General features: G+C 40.6%; 1 protein-coding gene across 3 annotated transcripts in view; it reads left to right on the forward strand.

The window, feature by feature from the left end:
* The window catches only part of stk32c (serine/threonine kinase 32C), a 51,139-nt gene that overhangs the window by 20,075 nt on the left and 14,472 nt on the right, over window positions 1-16,592 (forward strand). For all 3 annotated transcript variants that reach the window (XM_086121876.1, XM_086121877.1, XM_086121878.1), the window contains 2 exons: window positions 8,750-8,901; window positions 14,262-14,435. In XM_086121876.1, the coding sequence (XP_085978002.1) occupies window positions 8,750-8,901; window positions 14,262-14,435 (326 nt within the window). The remainder of the gene's footprint in view (window positions 1-8,749; window positions 8,902-14,261; window positions 14,436-16,592) is intronic.

The following is a 16,592-nucleotide window of genomic DNA, read 5'->3' on the forward strand; positions in this document are numbered from 1 at the left end:
GCAACAAACCTGATTCAAATGATCAGCTTATTAGCATGCTCTGAGGAAACCTGAAAATTAGAGGATCAGAAAATGGATGAACTTTTCAAGTCCAGTCTCATGACAAGTCATTCCTACATTTATTTCATATGTAAGACTAATATTTCCCCCCCCTTTTGTAACGCTCACAATTTACAACTGTTCTCTTTGGGTAAAAAAGTCGATCTGTTTTTGCAAAGTCAACATGCAATGCGGCATTAATAGTTTCAAATCTCTTTTCTCTCTTCAGTTGGGCAGGAAATACTGGTAGGTTGGTGTGATTATATCCACAGGAGTGGAGGATGTATGGCAGCTCATTGATAACAGACCTTCCCATCGGGCTCGATGGCCGTGCGGTGCCACCGAAAAGATAATTGGCTGCCCTGACCGTCTTCTACCTTTCCCCATGTGTGTCAGCCCCCTCAGTTCTTGGTTGCTAGGAGGTGCAGGAGACAGCTTTTGCCTCCACAGGGCTCATTAAGGCCTTCAAATGGAGAGCTCACGGGGAGTAAAGTCTCAGAGACGTGACAGTCGTTGACACCGACAGGAGTTCAATGACAACTCCTTGATGCCAAGAGTCAGATGAAAAAGTAAACACAGAGAGGACAACCGAGAGGAATGTTGATGGACAAAGACAAGGACGCTCAGAAGTAGTGCAGGAGCTCAGCTGGGTGGATACATCCAATCGCTGAACCCCACGTACACACACACTACGCAGTAGTAGTAAGTGCTCATTAGGACCCAGTGTGAAATAGATTTATAATGAGTGGGAATGGAGGAAAGAGAAGGAGAAGGAAGAGCAAAGGAAAGAGAGAGCGAGAGAGAGGGCTGCAACACTTTGTCATGTCGGAAGACACCAGCTCCTTTTGAAAGGTCAGAAGATGATTAAGCCTTTGTTATTTATTTATTTATTTATTTGTTTCCCCTCTCTCCGGGGCTTTCAGCAGTTCTTTGCCAGTTTATGCTTTTTTTAAAAAACGACATAAAACTATAATTATAAACATTTTAAACAAAAAGCAATCTTACGAATAGAAGTGATGATTTGTCACACTGTCATCTCCTTTTTGGGTGACAACAGGCTTTCACTTTAGGTAGCAGACGGGATTTTTGTCTGAGTCTATCCCAGTGATTTTCACTGTGGTATGCGTACCACTGATGGAACACGAGTCTCACTCTGTTGCTACATGATATACTGTGATTGTTGAATATTGTTGCAAGCCTGCCTTTCTGGGGAGCAGACTGTTCATTAGCTCTTAATTAAATATTGTCTATGACGTCAATATAGAGTGTGAATTGTGATTCGACAAGGCAGTCACAAGACAGAGAGAAGTTGTATACTTTGGAGAGGTTGTCTCTGGCCGTCTGTCTCTCTGTCCATCCATCCAGTCTATGTAATCTACAGTATATAGAATTTAATTTATAATCAAATGAGAAAATGTTCACGTTTAATTTAGGTTTAAAAAACTAAAATATCTAAACTATTATTTCACTTTTTTGGATGGCAGTGAGTAATTTTAAACTGAATTTACTTTTTTAAGAACCAAATTTGAGTTTCTTCATTGGGCTTCTCTGAGAAGATAGTACCAATAAATTTGTTAAGCCCCTTTTATAAATCATGAACAAATGCATACATAATAAGCCTTCTGAGGGTTTTTTTGTTTTGTTTTTGTTTTTTGCAGCACTTGTTCTTGCATTTTGTCACTGACGTGATCCCATTAGATCCTCTTTATATATTCCCTTCTGCTTAACCGAGTTACTTCAAAGTACCACTTCGCATAAATTAGAGGTGGGCAAATTAGTTTCAATTGCTTTGAAAGCAGTTTTCTGTTATTTGTCTTTACCCCGAAGGGTTATTGAAACTGCATTTATTCTTTGTTATATGCAAAGTACCACTGAAAAGGCAACTATACAGCCTGATTAATGATTCTTGCTTTTATCTAACCCCTTTTAAACTAAAAAAAAAATTGTATTTTGGTTGGTTTTGTTTTACAAGGACATAATTATTTTATGCATGCTCGGTGTGTTGTACGCATGTGTGTGGGCTCGTGTCTTTTGCAAAAACCGTCAACTGTGTGAAAGCAGATGTCATGAACGGCTAATTTGAGCTCTATTTTAGACATCTGCAATAGAGTAGAATGCTTGATAATGCAGTTGGCCATCAATTCAGGGTGGACCCTCCCTCTTGCCCGAAATGAGCTGGTATTGCCTGCAGCTCACCCACTTCGCTTGTGAGGATAAATGGTGCAGAAAAGGATGGCTGTACATTATCTATGCCAAAAGTAATACCGAACTTTTTAACAACCTCTTCTAAGTTAGTTCTCTCCAGAACATCATTCAAGTAATTTTTTTTTTTCTAAAACCATGAAGGAATATTTTGAATGACTCAGAGGTCTGATTCATAACATGAGTGGCATGTTGTAATGTCATGAATCAGCCTTTGCCGATAAGAGGAAATTATTCCCTCCACTCTCCGTGGATAACATATTCATCAGACCTTGAAAGTCTGTTTGCCTTGCTTGCCACCCTCGGAGTCTTCCCAAATTCAACATCATTCTGAGTCCCGATATGTGCATGTGCTAGTGAATGTGTGCGTGTGTGTGTGTTGGTTAAGCTTGCACAGCTAAATTTCAGTAAGACAAGCTCTTCCGACCCAATTCTTTTCCAATTACTGCTCACTGGCCATGTGTGTTAAAACAATTGTCCTCACATCAATCTCAAACTTAATCAGAGAATAAAGCGGTTTCATCTCTCATGGTTCAGTGCATTTCACACTGTGTTGTCGCGCAGAGAATTGGGTAAGGCGAAGAAATAAAAAAATTCTGAAACAATGCTAGCCATGCCTTGATGGAAACCATAAAATCATTTATCATTTCTGACTGTATACAGAAGACACAAAAGTAGTACTTGGTGATTTAGGCCAAGATTACTAAATATCTGAATCTGCAAAAATAGAATTTTTAAATTCACTTCTATTCAGTTCATTCAGCATACAGGTCAGTGTGTTACAGATCACAACAAAGTTTGCTGCACTACGAGCGACCTGGTTGAAACTGACTGAACGTGAGCAGTATATGAGGTTTAGCAATTAGCTTTAATGAGAGACTGACTGTCCGCCACTGGTTTCGCGCCATTCAGAAGCTGAATTGGTGATGAACGGCACCGCAAGGTTGCAGATGAAAAATGACATCAATACGCCACAGAGATGGCTCCAAAAGAGTTTTGCTGGGCGCACGTAACCTACCGTGAGTAGTCGGAGGTTGCACAGAAGCTGCTACCTAGCAAGAGCTTCGGCTGGCTGCTAGTGCACCAAAACACATTGTGGAGTCGCTCTTGAAAATAATCATTGCTTACATGGCGGCGGATAAGCTACATTTCTTCCAAGCATCGTACTCACAAACGGATGATGAGAAAAGATGAAGAAGCCATGTTAAATTCTAAGCTAAGCTAAGATTGACATGACAAACTCAATAAGTGGTGATCGATTACACATTCCACAGACATCTGGGTGGAACCATGTTAAAGCTGCTAACTTCCAGCTTTGAGTAACATAATAGCAGCACAATTAATACGTGTCTGGATTCTAGAAAGAAATTTATATTTTTTGAGCCTTGGCTTTTCAACAATGCTTACCGACCGGTATATTTATAATTACAGACTGGATACAGATCTGATTGGCTGTATTGGATCGGCAGATATGTTGCATTTCATACAAAATTGGTGATCGGTTGTAATGCACTATTTGCAGACTCTATCAATGTCTGCAGAATAAGACATAGCAAACGCAATATCTGTGTTGCCATCGTTAATAAACCAAGCTTTTTCAGCATATACAATCATATTTTCTAATATATATTTTTCCCGGGGTGGGCGGGGTGTTATTCTTGCTGAAACTCTGCATTAGAGGATGACATGGGAGTGGATTTTCACTCCCATTCCATCCCATTAACTGATTGTACTTCACCTGCATGTAGGTTTTCAAAGTGTCAATTCACTACCTGTGGGTAAAAAAAACAAAAAACAATAATAATAATTCTGATAATCTGTAGATGTACGGATCTGCTGACGGGTATGAAAAAATGGCTTTGCTATTTTTCAATCCTTATTTTGCTTCATGAAATTGAATCGAATGCTATTGCAGATAAATCTGTCAAATGAGTAGGATGAATATTACGTAAATTTGCTACCAACACTAACTTGTAAGTCTTCAGACATTTCCAGTTTAGGAAAGCCCAGTGTGGCGCCCCATCCTTTTCATTAAAATGATTGCACAAATAGGTACCAGACATCATTGCCTTGAAGGCACCCAATCTTTGTTAAATAACCGAAAACCCCCCAAACAAATTCACTTTCTCAATAGGTCGGAGCTAATTTGCATCTCACTTGTTGAGATATTCACTAATATCAAACTTCTTTACTAATATATTACTGGACTTTGAATTTGAAGCTGGTCTTTTGTCAATTGGTCAATTGCAGTAAGACTCATCCCATATTTTGGATGACCCATGAATGTAAGAAGCAGCCCACTGATACACTATTAGTGTTATTCTCTTTTTTTTGTCCTAATTATATAATGACTGTCCTGAGATTAAAAAAAAAACAGTCATGCTTCAGAGATAAAAAGTATTTGTGAGCAATGAAGCTTGTGTGATGTCAAACTGAATATATTTGAGCGCCTGTCTTCAAGGATACTAATGAGACCGACACCGCTCTTCCATCCAGAGAGAAATCAATTTGTTTTTGTGTGCGTGCACCTGCCTGTCTCACCCACTCTAAAAAGCTATTTGGTAGAGTTAAACAGGTTCTATGAGCAGCTGGCGGTCAAAGATTACAGCCAACATTGAGACAGCATCTCACTCCAGCATCTCACTCCAAGCCAGCATTGTTTGACTTGGCCGATACACTACAGTCTGTATATATATATTTAACGTGTCTTTTATTGTGTCCTTAATAGAAACAATTATCACATTTTCAGTTGGCTATGCATCATGCATCAGCTGCAATGCTAAATGCTTTGTCACCTGGACCGTAACTTCGAGTAATAAGATGCAGAGTGTAAACACAGCTGCTCAAAACAGATTTCCAGTTTTTGCCCTCCACCATGTCCCTTTGCAGTCCCCAATGCAAATGAAGGTGAAAAACAAGTAAACAGCAGCCCCTGGTCGTTTAACATTTTAACTGTTGACCAGTTTGTCGTCTAAAAATAACTACATACGGTATTTGTGGTTAATGTTACCCACGTGTTGAAAATGTATACAAAGAGCATCCCTATTATGTCCCATTTGGGACATAATAGTCAACTTTAATTTCAGGTTCAAAATTTATGGCCTGTTTTTTTGAGGGAGCAGCTGGCAACATCGGGCCGAGGCGTGCCCAAATCCGGTCCTCGAGAGCCCCAATCCAGCCTGTTTTAGATGTCTCCCTCCGACAATACACCTGATTCAAATGATAAAGATCATTATCAGGCTTCTGTCAAAGTTTGCTGATGAGCTCGTTCTTGAGGACTGGACTTTGGCACCCCTGACCTCGCCAGTGGCTCGAAAAACCTTCACGACCACTACCTACCCCCAAGGCACTGCAAACTTGATCTATGTCAAATCTACCTGCCTAAAAAGGAGCTTTTTTTAAATTTATTATTTCACGAAGTTTAATAGCTTGTTTGGTTCAAGTGGGAGCTGTTCATTAATTGACTGTGGTCTTTTTTTGATACCTCTGTCCCAAAACGACACTTCACAGAGATTTGCCTTAGTCTGGACGCTACTTTTTTTCAGTTTCGGTGGGAAATGTCTCGATTTATATGCAAATAGCTTTTAAGAGATTGGAGGAAAGCTGCCACACATTTCTGGACCGAAAATATTGGTCTTGCCTTCTCCACAGTTAGCCAGTTTAATGTACTGGATTGCTTCTAGTCTGTATGAATATATGAATAAATCCTTTTGAACTTTTATCATTTTACTGTGCTGACCAAGATTCCAGCCAGAAAAGAGCCACGGCTACATGCCTGACAGTTATGGTTGGGCTTATGCTTGACACACAACTCTTGACCAAAATCCTGTGTAACAGGTTGAGCCACACTCAGACATGATGATCACACTTAATTCTGCCAAAACCTTGATTTATCTCCCAAAAAGATCATGTTTTTACAAACATGAACTAAAATATTGGATATGTCATTATTTAAAGCTCTGAAATTGAAATAGAAACATCAGGTGCAGTGGAAATAGTTGTTGTTCTCGTCGTCTGGTTCTGGTTCTTTTCCCCCTCTTTGTCATTTTTTTTCCAGATTCTTGACTGGGTTCTGTCTGTTACATTTTGTTGCACTTTGTGGTACAATGAGGTCACACACCCATGTTTTGAGCTAGAGTATGGGCTCTAGCTCAAAACATGGGCGTGTGACATTGTCTGAATGAAAATGATTGATTTTCATTTTTGCAATTCAACGAATACTAGCATTTTCCAGATATAAATGACCCCCCCCCCCCCCCACACACACACATATTTTCCCAAACATTTTTGGGAGAAACTGAGCTCAATAATTTGTGATCTTTAAATTGACATACATTATCTTGATCGAATATCACCCAATTTCCACATTCTATACATAATTATTAATGCCCTTTCAGAAAATGTCTCAATTTCTTAAGTTTGACCGAAGTGATCTGTTTTTCTCCCAGTCATGGCTTTTATCATCTTTCTCTGTATTGTGAAATGATTGCAGTTCACATTGTGTTTACTTTGTGTGAAGCTCAGGGTAGCTTTCACAATAGTTACATAATCCTTGCCTTGAATGCTATACTTAAGGTCTCAGTGCTATGAAGCAGTCTAAAATAGGTCCACTGAACCACTGAAATGCCAGAGTGTCTCTAAAGACAGCATGCTGTTCAACCAAGTACTTGACACTGGCATGGAATTGTTTTTAACATAAAAAAAGGGTTGTGTATGTCTTGTTAAGAGGTTGTATGTTTTTGTAACCAGAAAAGAAGGACCTTCAAACAACATTTCGTTTGCAGGAGGGGGTTATTTAGACTCCCTTCCATCACAGTGCAGTGCAGATGGCCTTGCTTAGAGCAAAGAGAACTGGGTATTGTGATGAGTGCAATGATCATCTTGCTATAAGTGGCCAGGAGCTGTGAGTTGTAACACTGAGGGGTTGTCGTGAATCTCAACTGACCGATGCCAATAAACTGATAAAGAGGCTTTTTAGTCCAGTGGAGATGCTTTCATTTTTAAACACAAGTGCACGAAGCAATGTTAACAATTCTTAAGAACCTATCTAGTGTAGATAATATAACAAAAAAAAACTGTTTTCTTATAAGATTTTATGATTGGTAATGTATGTTGCTCAATTATAAGTGAGCAGGTAGCTACTGTGATGAAACTAATGCAAGTGAAAATATGAGAGCCGTTCATTTCAAGGCCGACTTAGCTTTTTGTTTTTATTTTTATTTTTTTAAAGAACACACTATGCCCGAGTCCAATCAGCATATCAGTGCTACTGAAGTGTCACTGCTAAAAACTGCAAACTCACGCATTAAGGCAGGGGTGGCCAACCAGTCAGAGACGAAGAGCCAATTTTTTTACTGCGTTACTGCAAAGAGCCACATCATACCCTTCCTCTCGTGCACGTGCACACACACACGCACGCACACACATACACACACACACACACTTTTTTGGGCAAAGATCGACTTTGAAGGGACCAACTTCTCAGGAACGACCCGATCGTGCACGTGCAAGCATATACACACACACGCGCCCGCACTCACGCAGGCGCCCACCAGTGCACTCGCGCACATATCCACGCACACCAGTAACGGGATTGATGATAGGCTGACGTAGTACGTTTTGTGTAGTTAGCGCCTTGTTTGAATGGCATCGCCACTGCTGAGACGTTTTCAGCGCTTGTCGTGTGAAAGCCCGGGAGCCGCATTGAACTAGCCAAAGAGCTGCATGCGGCTCGCCCTGCATTAAGGCTTTATTTTTGTGAACATAATTTGCCATCTTCCCTTGATATTAAGGAAAAAATACCATGCGGGTGCCATGGTGGTGGACTACTTTGTACGTCCACCTCACACCGCAGAAGTCATTGGCTCAATTCCAGGCCCAGCCTTCCTGTGTGGAGTTTCACATTCTCCCCGTGCCTGTGTCGTTTTTCTCCAGTTGGCCACCACATCCCCCCAAAATGTATCCCTCGGTGTGATTGTGAGCGCGAATGGTTGGCTGGTTGGCAACCAGTTCAGGGTGTACCGAGCCAGCTGCCCTTCCAGCTGTTTCAAGTCCAACTCCAGCTGGCGCTGAAACATAATCAAAACAGACAGAAAATGACACCTTTTCTGGTGTTATATTGATTCATTGATTTATTTTTATTATTAATCATTTTAACAGTGGGGCTTGCCACCATCCACTGCTCATGCCCAGACACTCCCACACGCAGACTCGTATACGTCACACGCCATCCCACCAGGCACTAACACATAAAGGCATACCACATGCATGGTTACAGGCACTACAATACGTACAGTATTAAGTTTAAATGTGTTCAAAGCATCTGTGTAGTGTATCCATGTTGAAAATTTCCCTCAGTCTGGAATGAAGCAGTCAAGACTGATGGCAGTGTACACCTCTGAAGCAGACATTGTGTTTTATGATATGTGCTTTAAAATGACGACTTACCTATTCTTTTCCATTTTTCTCTCCATTCTCTCATCACTTCATTCTGTCACTTCCATTCCAGGTATGCATCGTGCAAAAGAGGGACACGGAGAAGATGTACGCCATGAAATACATGAACAAACAACAATGTATAGAAAGAGATGAGGTCCGAAACGTCTTTAGAGAGCTTGAGATTCTCCAGGAAATTGAACATGTTTTTTTAGTAAATCTCTGGTGACTATCTTATGTTTTTACCCTTTCAATGTGGAATGCAAAGCTTTGTCCCTTGTCTGCATGTATGTCCAGCCAAAAGTAACTCGAGGGATGCATGTTTGCTTGAAACTTGAAAGAGATAACAGTACATTCTTTGTGGATATAATGCACCTCGTATTGCAAACACTTCATTTGGCACGAAGAGGAAGAAAACTTTTGCACAGCTTAGCAGACATCACAGGTATTAACTTGGATAATTTACACAAGATATTTTGGACTCGGGAAGCACGCTTCCACATTTGATAATAATTGCGCTTTGAATTGACCTCGGTTCTCCCTCGAGTTGGATAAGTTAGTGAGTGGCGGCTGCTTTCATTATTCAACGCTCATCTCCGGGTGGGACACATTTCTAAATGTAATTGGGGACCTGGCACGCCATTCATGGCATATTGCACAAAGCACTTAACTCTCCTGTAATTGGTAGCGTGATATTGCGTGCATCCATCTTTTCCAGACACGCGGCAAGAATATTTTGTCCCTTTCACATCATGCATGATGTCCTCATAATATACAGTGAGGGACAAGATGTGTGGAGACAAAGTATTGAGTCTAATTGTGAGAGGCTGTGCCCACCTTTACAAGCCACTGCACTAGATCAAATGGAGGCCATTTTAATCTATGTACAGTAGTGAGCTTGTATCATTTTTTTTTATAGTTCAATTCCCATCACGAGTGTTTCACTGCCAAAGCCTTCTGTGTTCTAGTTTGCTGTGCGCCGTGGTGCTCTGCTTACCGCTGCTGCTACAGATACAGAATGACTTTGTAGGTAATAGAGCAACTTGCAATCTACATCCAATATGCAAACAAACACTACCCCATTTGCCGTCTCATTTGAAGCCATAATTCCCCAGTCTTAATAAGACCCAAGTACTCTTATGTCAGGGATAGTCTGATTGCCCAGAGGTGACTGGGATTTGCAAGCATGTAAAAAGCTCCCACCATTACGGCTAATGTTTGAGCAATATTTTAATGGTTTTATTTACAGATTAACAAATTGGATCTTCAAGAGAACATTATATGAAAAATTTTGACTTCTTAATAATTGTATTAATTGTTGGATTTCACGAGGGCCTGCTTTGCACTTCATTAACATTTTACATTTCTCCAACAATGACTTGCTTGCTTGGCTAGCCAAAGTTCCCTAAGCAACCTATTTGACGTGGCAGCTGATGCACCGTCATGTCAAAGCCAAGAAGTAAGCAATGCTGCAGTGCGAGCACAGATTGTTAGTTTGTAACCAGCGTTAGCTTCTAAAATTATGATGTTCGACTAAGAGTGTGTGTGTGTGTGTGTGTGTGTGTGTGTGTGTACTTTGTATAACTTATTTCTGTCCCAGTTCTATATCAAGATGCTCAGTGTATCATGTTTAGTCTGCATTGCAATGAACCCTCTCTATTAAATTCTGCTTGACAGCCTATCAGCTGCACAGGTAATGAGATAGGACTAATGAAGCCTCTGCTTCATCTTGCCACTGTCTCCTTCATTTTATAATGGCTAGAAATGCAATGAATTCACCAACCGTGACTACGAAAACCCTATAGATCTGACAGATTCCATGTTCATGAGCTTACCCCTTTAGTGTTGCAATTTCTGTTGCTAAGCAATTGGGCAGGCCAGTCCAGTAATTGTTAATGGGTGTGCAATAGAGCCGCTGGGAATTGGGGATCTCTCTATTCTCACAAGCAAACATGTGAGAAACACCAGCTTTGATATCGTTTTAGAAGTGCTTTTCTTGAGACAATGCCAGGAGGGAGCCTCATACACATCCGTAGCCACTATGAAGGCAGGAACACACCAAACAGCTGTCACAGTAAATAATTTCTCCCGTCGTGGAGAGAGCAAACAGGAGAGTTGTTTAAACCAGCGCTAGGGCAATATTTTGGTCATATCATGTATTCAGACTTGATAGGATTTGTAAATAGAATTTTCCTTTGTCCTTAACCCACACACGGAGAGTTAATTCTGACTTTCAAGGAGATATCCAGAAATCTGTTGGCCGTTTTTTTTTTTTACCACCAGTATCTGCAGCTGCAAAGCAAATTAATTAAAAGGCTACCTGGTGAATCCCATCAGTTGTGCTGCCTTAAGCAGAGCTGATGTTGACTTTACAACACACTGTAATTGCTCCATCCAGTCCCTCACTGCATAACTATGTGTAGGAGTCGAGGTAACATTTAATGGATTACCTTGGAGGGGTTAAGATTGCGTTCTGTGTACTACAAGTGTAAAATCCTTCCAAGGATTAGCACATGGGAAGACCGACTCTTCCTTTCTCCCGCATGTTTCAAACCTAGAGTTTAGAGGTCATCTCTCACCGTTCTGTGGTTCTTGAATAATCGTGCGTACTTAGAAAACACAATTTTGCTTGAAGCACGACAACAAAATGTTCAAAAAGCATGACTAGTTTTCCCCAAGGAATCAACGTCAAACGGATGTTGCCTTTTGCTTTGTTGAACCATTGATTGAGCGGCAAGGTTAACTAGTGTAATTGCAGGACGTCCTAAAATATATATCTCGATTATTTTTTTTTTAACTAAAATGGGTAATGTGATAGTGTTTTCCTCTTGTTTATTCATCCTCTCATCAGAATCCAATTTGAGCAAGAGGAGTGCCAAGGATAGATCTGCTGCGGCCTGCTCAGGCTCCATTAGGAATATTGATTTCAAGCTTGGGTGAAACAAGGCCTTTTTGCAATTGTGGAACAAAGTCACCCTTTATACCCTCAGTGAGAATTCATAACAAGTTGACTTAAACTTACATCATTTGTCTAAAAAGTGGCGTACCTCCCATACTGTTATAACTTGGGTGACGTGTGTTATTGGCACAGTGCTGCTACTTTTAGAAAACTATTGTATTGGGGGTGGGGGGAGGTATAATACAAATGGGAGAGTCAGTTGTGAAAGCAGGGCAACTTAAAATGTACCGGTACAATAGGTGGTATGCCTTCAGGTGTTGAGAAGCAGGGACAGTGCTCAATCACACAGTTTGAGAAACCTTTTCAGCCACCTGCAAGTCTGTTGTGGTGAAGGGAAGCAGTCACTTCCAACTAGCCAGTCGTCAACTTCATTGACATACAGTAGGCTGCCTTAATTTTGCAGACCAAACACAGCCAACAGGATCACAAATGTGTATCTTTCCTTGGCACAAAACTGTTCTCTTTCTCTCATCTTCGATAGCTCCTTGTTCCCTGCCTCCCCGTGCTCGTTTGTCACTGTGGCCTGATTATTGCAGCCCTTTCCTTGTTCTCCTTCTAGTGAAGTAACCTTCCTCTTTTTGTTGCTGTGACTGGAGCAGGCCAGTCCTGTTCTGACCGAAAGTGCCCTCTTCCTGCTTTTGAACAGACCTCCGTAAACCTCAGGCATTCACTTCTTCGCCAAGATTTTAACTTGTCTCAGCTTTTGATCATGTACCACTGCATAAATGTTGATTTTTAAATACCGCACAGTTTGATTCAGGGTTGTTGTAATAACTCACTTTTTTAATGCAATTCCAAACATGTGCTATGTGCTAGATATAGAAACACACGCTCAATGAATGTGGGGCAATGAGATAACGAGTGCCAGAGCAGAGGAAGCTGTCTGGTCAAGTGGCCCCTGTGAGGAAGATATTGCCCATGAGGTGATAAAAGGGTGACGATGAGGAATGCTGCATCCTGGGGCTAGCCATCTGTTGAGGGTCTGCTACATTGAAGATGATCTTTGCATCTTTGATTCTGCTAGCCTTCATGTATCATACAAAGACTGGCCAGCCATTTGTATGCAGGAGGAAATGTAATTTTGAATTATTTAATAGCAATACAAAGCAGAACCAGCCATTATCTGTCCAATCACATGAAAGTCAAGGGTAAGTCAAAGGCTTTTAGAAGAAGCATCAAACAGTGCTTCGAATGTTTTTTTTTCTTTGAAGCAAGAAGTCGCAGTAAAAAATAAAAAAATCCCAGTTTATAGATGCAGGGCATTGCATCTGAAGAGGAATGATCAGAATGTGAATACCAGACATATACAGTGCTGAGGGTTACAAGTGGAATATAATTCACTATTGGGCTTAAAAATAAATAATAAAAAATAAAAGAAGAAGAAGCCAGTGGCACATTAAAAATGTGTAATACCACCTCCTCTGCATATTGAAAAAAACCCAACATTCTGCCTACTTTTCGAAAAGAATATACCGTTTTGTATTTGTTTATACTGTATTCAGTTTGTTCACCCATGCACTTGATGGATTGGTCCATTTATGGAGCAGAGGCCATGACGTAAAGCATTTCAAGTCCCCATTCTCTTGCTGAGCTTGTGTTTTAATTTGATGTTGCATGGTTTAGTAAACCTGATTAACAAAGGTGCAAATTGTGGTGCAAAAGCAGCTTCCAGTTGATTAAAATCAATTTTTTTAAAAATGGCAACACTTTCGTTTTTTGCATTCACTACATACAGATGAAAGTCCTCCGGATTTTCATGAAATTTCCTCTGGAAAATTGAGGGAAAATTGCCGAAAATTAATCCGGGTATTAGTTGACAACATTGAACGAACACGCGTTTGAGTTTGTTGTTTTGCTTTCACGAACGTAGCCATGTTGAGGCACGCACACTAGTAACAGTAACACCCCTCCCCTCTCATTCTCATGGCCTCACCATATCTCGGAGATTTTGAAATTTCTGTGAGAACGGAAGCCACAAAGGGTGTGCACACAAAAAGCAGATTAATCATTGAATGTCGAGTATTTGAATAGCGTCTATGAATTGTGTAAACTAATTCATGCGTGATCGGCCAGGTACGGCCCAAGTGCAATTTTCAAACAGGTAGACAGGCAAGCTGACATACATGCAATAGATGCGAGTGTTAGGAACACGTTCAAGTGGTCATGGCTTGAGTAAAAGAACTTGAACGGAGATTTTTTGTCCGACTACATTAGAAAGGTCGACAAACCTGGTAAGTCAGTTAATATATATACATACAGGGCATATACTGTATATTTGTATTTTCAGGAAAGTCCACTTTCACCTCTAACTCCAAAAAATGGCATGCTCGAAACATACCGACATTTATCTCTGCAACTGCAATTTTAAGGTGCATTCATCCTCAAATCGCAACATACTCTGAATGCACATCTTGCATTCTGTCGCTTGTGTTTTTTTTTTTTAAATGGAACGTGGCTTTTGAAACAAATGCAGTTTAAGCTTTGCACAAGTACTGCATGCATTGTTGTCATGTCATTGCAAGGTGTGCGTCTTTGCCTTTTGTGTGTGCAGCTTGTCTTTCTTTGAAAATCTAGCGGTGACTTAGTGTGGCGTCCTTCTCCCTTTACAACCAAAACCCCACACCAGGTACTCATTCCAGGATGAGGAGGACATGTTCATGGTGGTGGATCTGCTCCTTGGAGGGGACCTTCGTTACCACTTGCAGCAAAGTGTCTCATTCAGCGAGGATGCTGTTAAACTTTACCTCTGTGAGATGACACTTGCACTAGACTACCTGCAAAGCCAGCACATCATCCACAGGTAGGAAGTCAACCTCTTTTATTTTCACGTACCTGTACTGTACTTCTACCGGCCTTTTCTGTGCCACACTTGGTGCACATATTGTAGATTCAGTTTTATTTTAAATGAATTTGCAAGAACCAATGTTACAATGCGCGACAGATGCGGGGTAAACGGCAGAGGCAGCTTCCAATAGCTGCCGAGCAAAAAAGGTTGAATGCAGTGATTTGTTTACCTCTGTTGAACTGTCAACCAAGATATCATCAGATAAAGTAATAACACAGCAACTGCTCGCCAGATTGACTAGCGATTACATTTGATATAAATAGTTCCTGGTGAGAATTTACTGTATATTGGATTTTCCGAGAAATTACAATTTTGAAAATCTGGTGACTCTATATTTGATTTATGGTTTATTGATGGTAAGCGATCTTCCACTGTATCTCAGAGTGCATCATTAGTGTCTGAGTGTGTTTGTGTGTGTGTGTGCGTGTGTGTGTATTTTTTCAGAAACAGTCCGCAACTGTCAAAATTATACAGTTTTTTAAAAGCAATTTATTACACTGCAGATTTGTTTTCCCCTTTGAATCAATCAGCTGTTTGATCAATATCCATTGTAATACATACCCTTTCCTTTTTGATTTGCTAGCTTTATGCTAAAACTGCAGCGTCACAGATGTCAACCAAGAACAATGCGTTGACAGGAGCGTATGGAATGTCAGTGGTATAAAAAGAGCGACAACACTCAAATTAACTGCTTGTCAAACTGACGTGGGCAGGCATGGAGCTAAACTTATCCCAGTTTTAAGCAATCACTGGAGGTGGAGAACATGGTGGAACCTGAGCCTGGGAAATGTCAAGTGGCAACACATCAGCCGCACGAGTATCTTTTTTGTATGTGTGTACGTTCCGTATCATTTGTCTGGATGCGGCACTTTGAAGTTGCTTGACGGAAATTTTGGATCAAGAATAAAACACATTTTTTCACAACCGACCACATCAGAATCATTGTTCTGTTAACGGGTTTATTTTTAAATATTGTTTAATTGTAAGACTATATTAACAGCTGTTGGTGTGAATGACGTCTGTGTGAGCAATATGATGCAACTGTCCGGCTGACTTATTGTTCACTAATAACTTATCCACAGCGTGTAAATTCCTATTCTTAATTTTTCAGTATTTTCATTGAAAAGTACCATGTGTGTTAGTTAACACTTGACAATTAATCATCTGCTGCCATGTTGAGCATTCAGTCTGCAGCCTTTGTTCAGATGTGCTGAGCACACCATTAATTGTAAGCTGGTGAACGAGGTAGTTCCCTGCAGACCCAGATTTACAACCACGGGAGGCAGAAAAAAAGTGTGAACTCAATTGGCCTACGGTACACTGTCTGAAGTGTGTGCTGTGCGTGCATGTCGAGAACAGTGCACTTGTGTTTATCGCAAGGAAACAATTAACATTACATTATCTCTGATTTAGGATGAAAGCAAATTCCATATCCATGCATATTTACTGTTGGGTTTCTTCCTTTCGCTATTTGATGGTCGGCTCCTTTAAGGAAACTGCGAACTGAGCTGACAGTGACAGTACATGAAAAGTCTTTTACTTTATTTCATCCCTTCCACTGGCATCCGCTTTCCTGTTTTTTTTTCTTCTTTTGTCACCGTCTACTCTCACAGCCATGATCCAAACCATGGCCACCCCTAGCTCCTCAGTTTTGTTCCACTCGGCAAGTTTTTGACAGGAGAATGCCACACAATTATTTTGTTGCATTATCTGAAGGAAGAAGGTCTCTGGTCTCCTAGCAACAGTCAGCTTCTGCTGCTTCTGCTTCTGCTGCTGCTGCTGCTATGCCCAAGGAGGCAAAATTTGTTCTTTTACTCAGGGAGGAAAAGGGATGAGTCCCTCTTGTGTAGTATGCATCAGGATTTTAGCGCACCAAACATCTTGGCTCATTTAATTTCCTCGTTAAGGGTATTTCTGGTTAACAAAGAAGAAATTCCATGACTTCCCACTTGCTACAAAACACCTTAAATGTTAGGGAAATGTGATTCATTAAGTTAAAGGAGTTATTACATTAGTGTAGCTTTTCTTTCGAAGTTCCCCCATGAATATGCATGTATGCCCCTTCAGCCTGCTACACCATCCCAACCCCCATTTTATGTATTTATTTATTTT

Source organism: Hippocampus guttulatus, chromosome 10 (genome assembly GCF_054856545.1).
Source record: "Hippocampus guttulatus isolate MCC_2025c chromosome 10, RoL_Hgut_1.0, whole genome shotgun sequence".
Classification (NCBI taxonomy): domain Eukaryota; kingdom Metazoa; phylum Chordata; class Actinopteri; order Syngnathiformes; family Syngnathidae; genus Hippocampus; species Hippocampus guttulatus.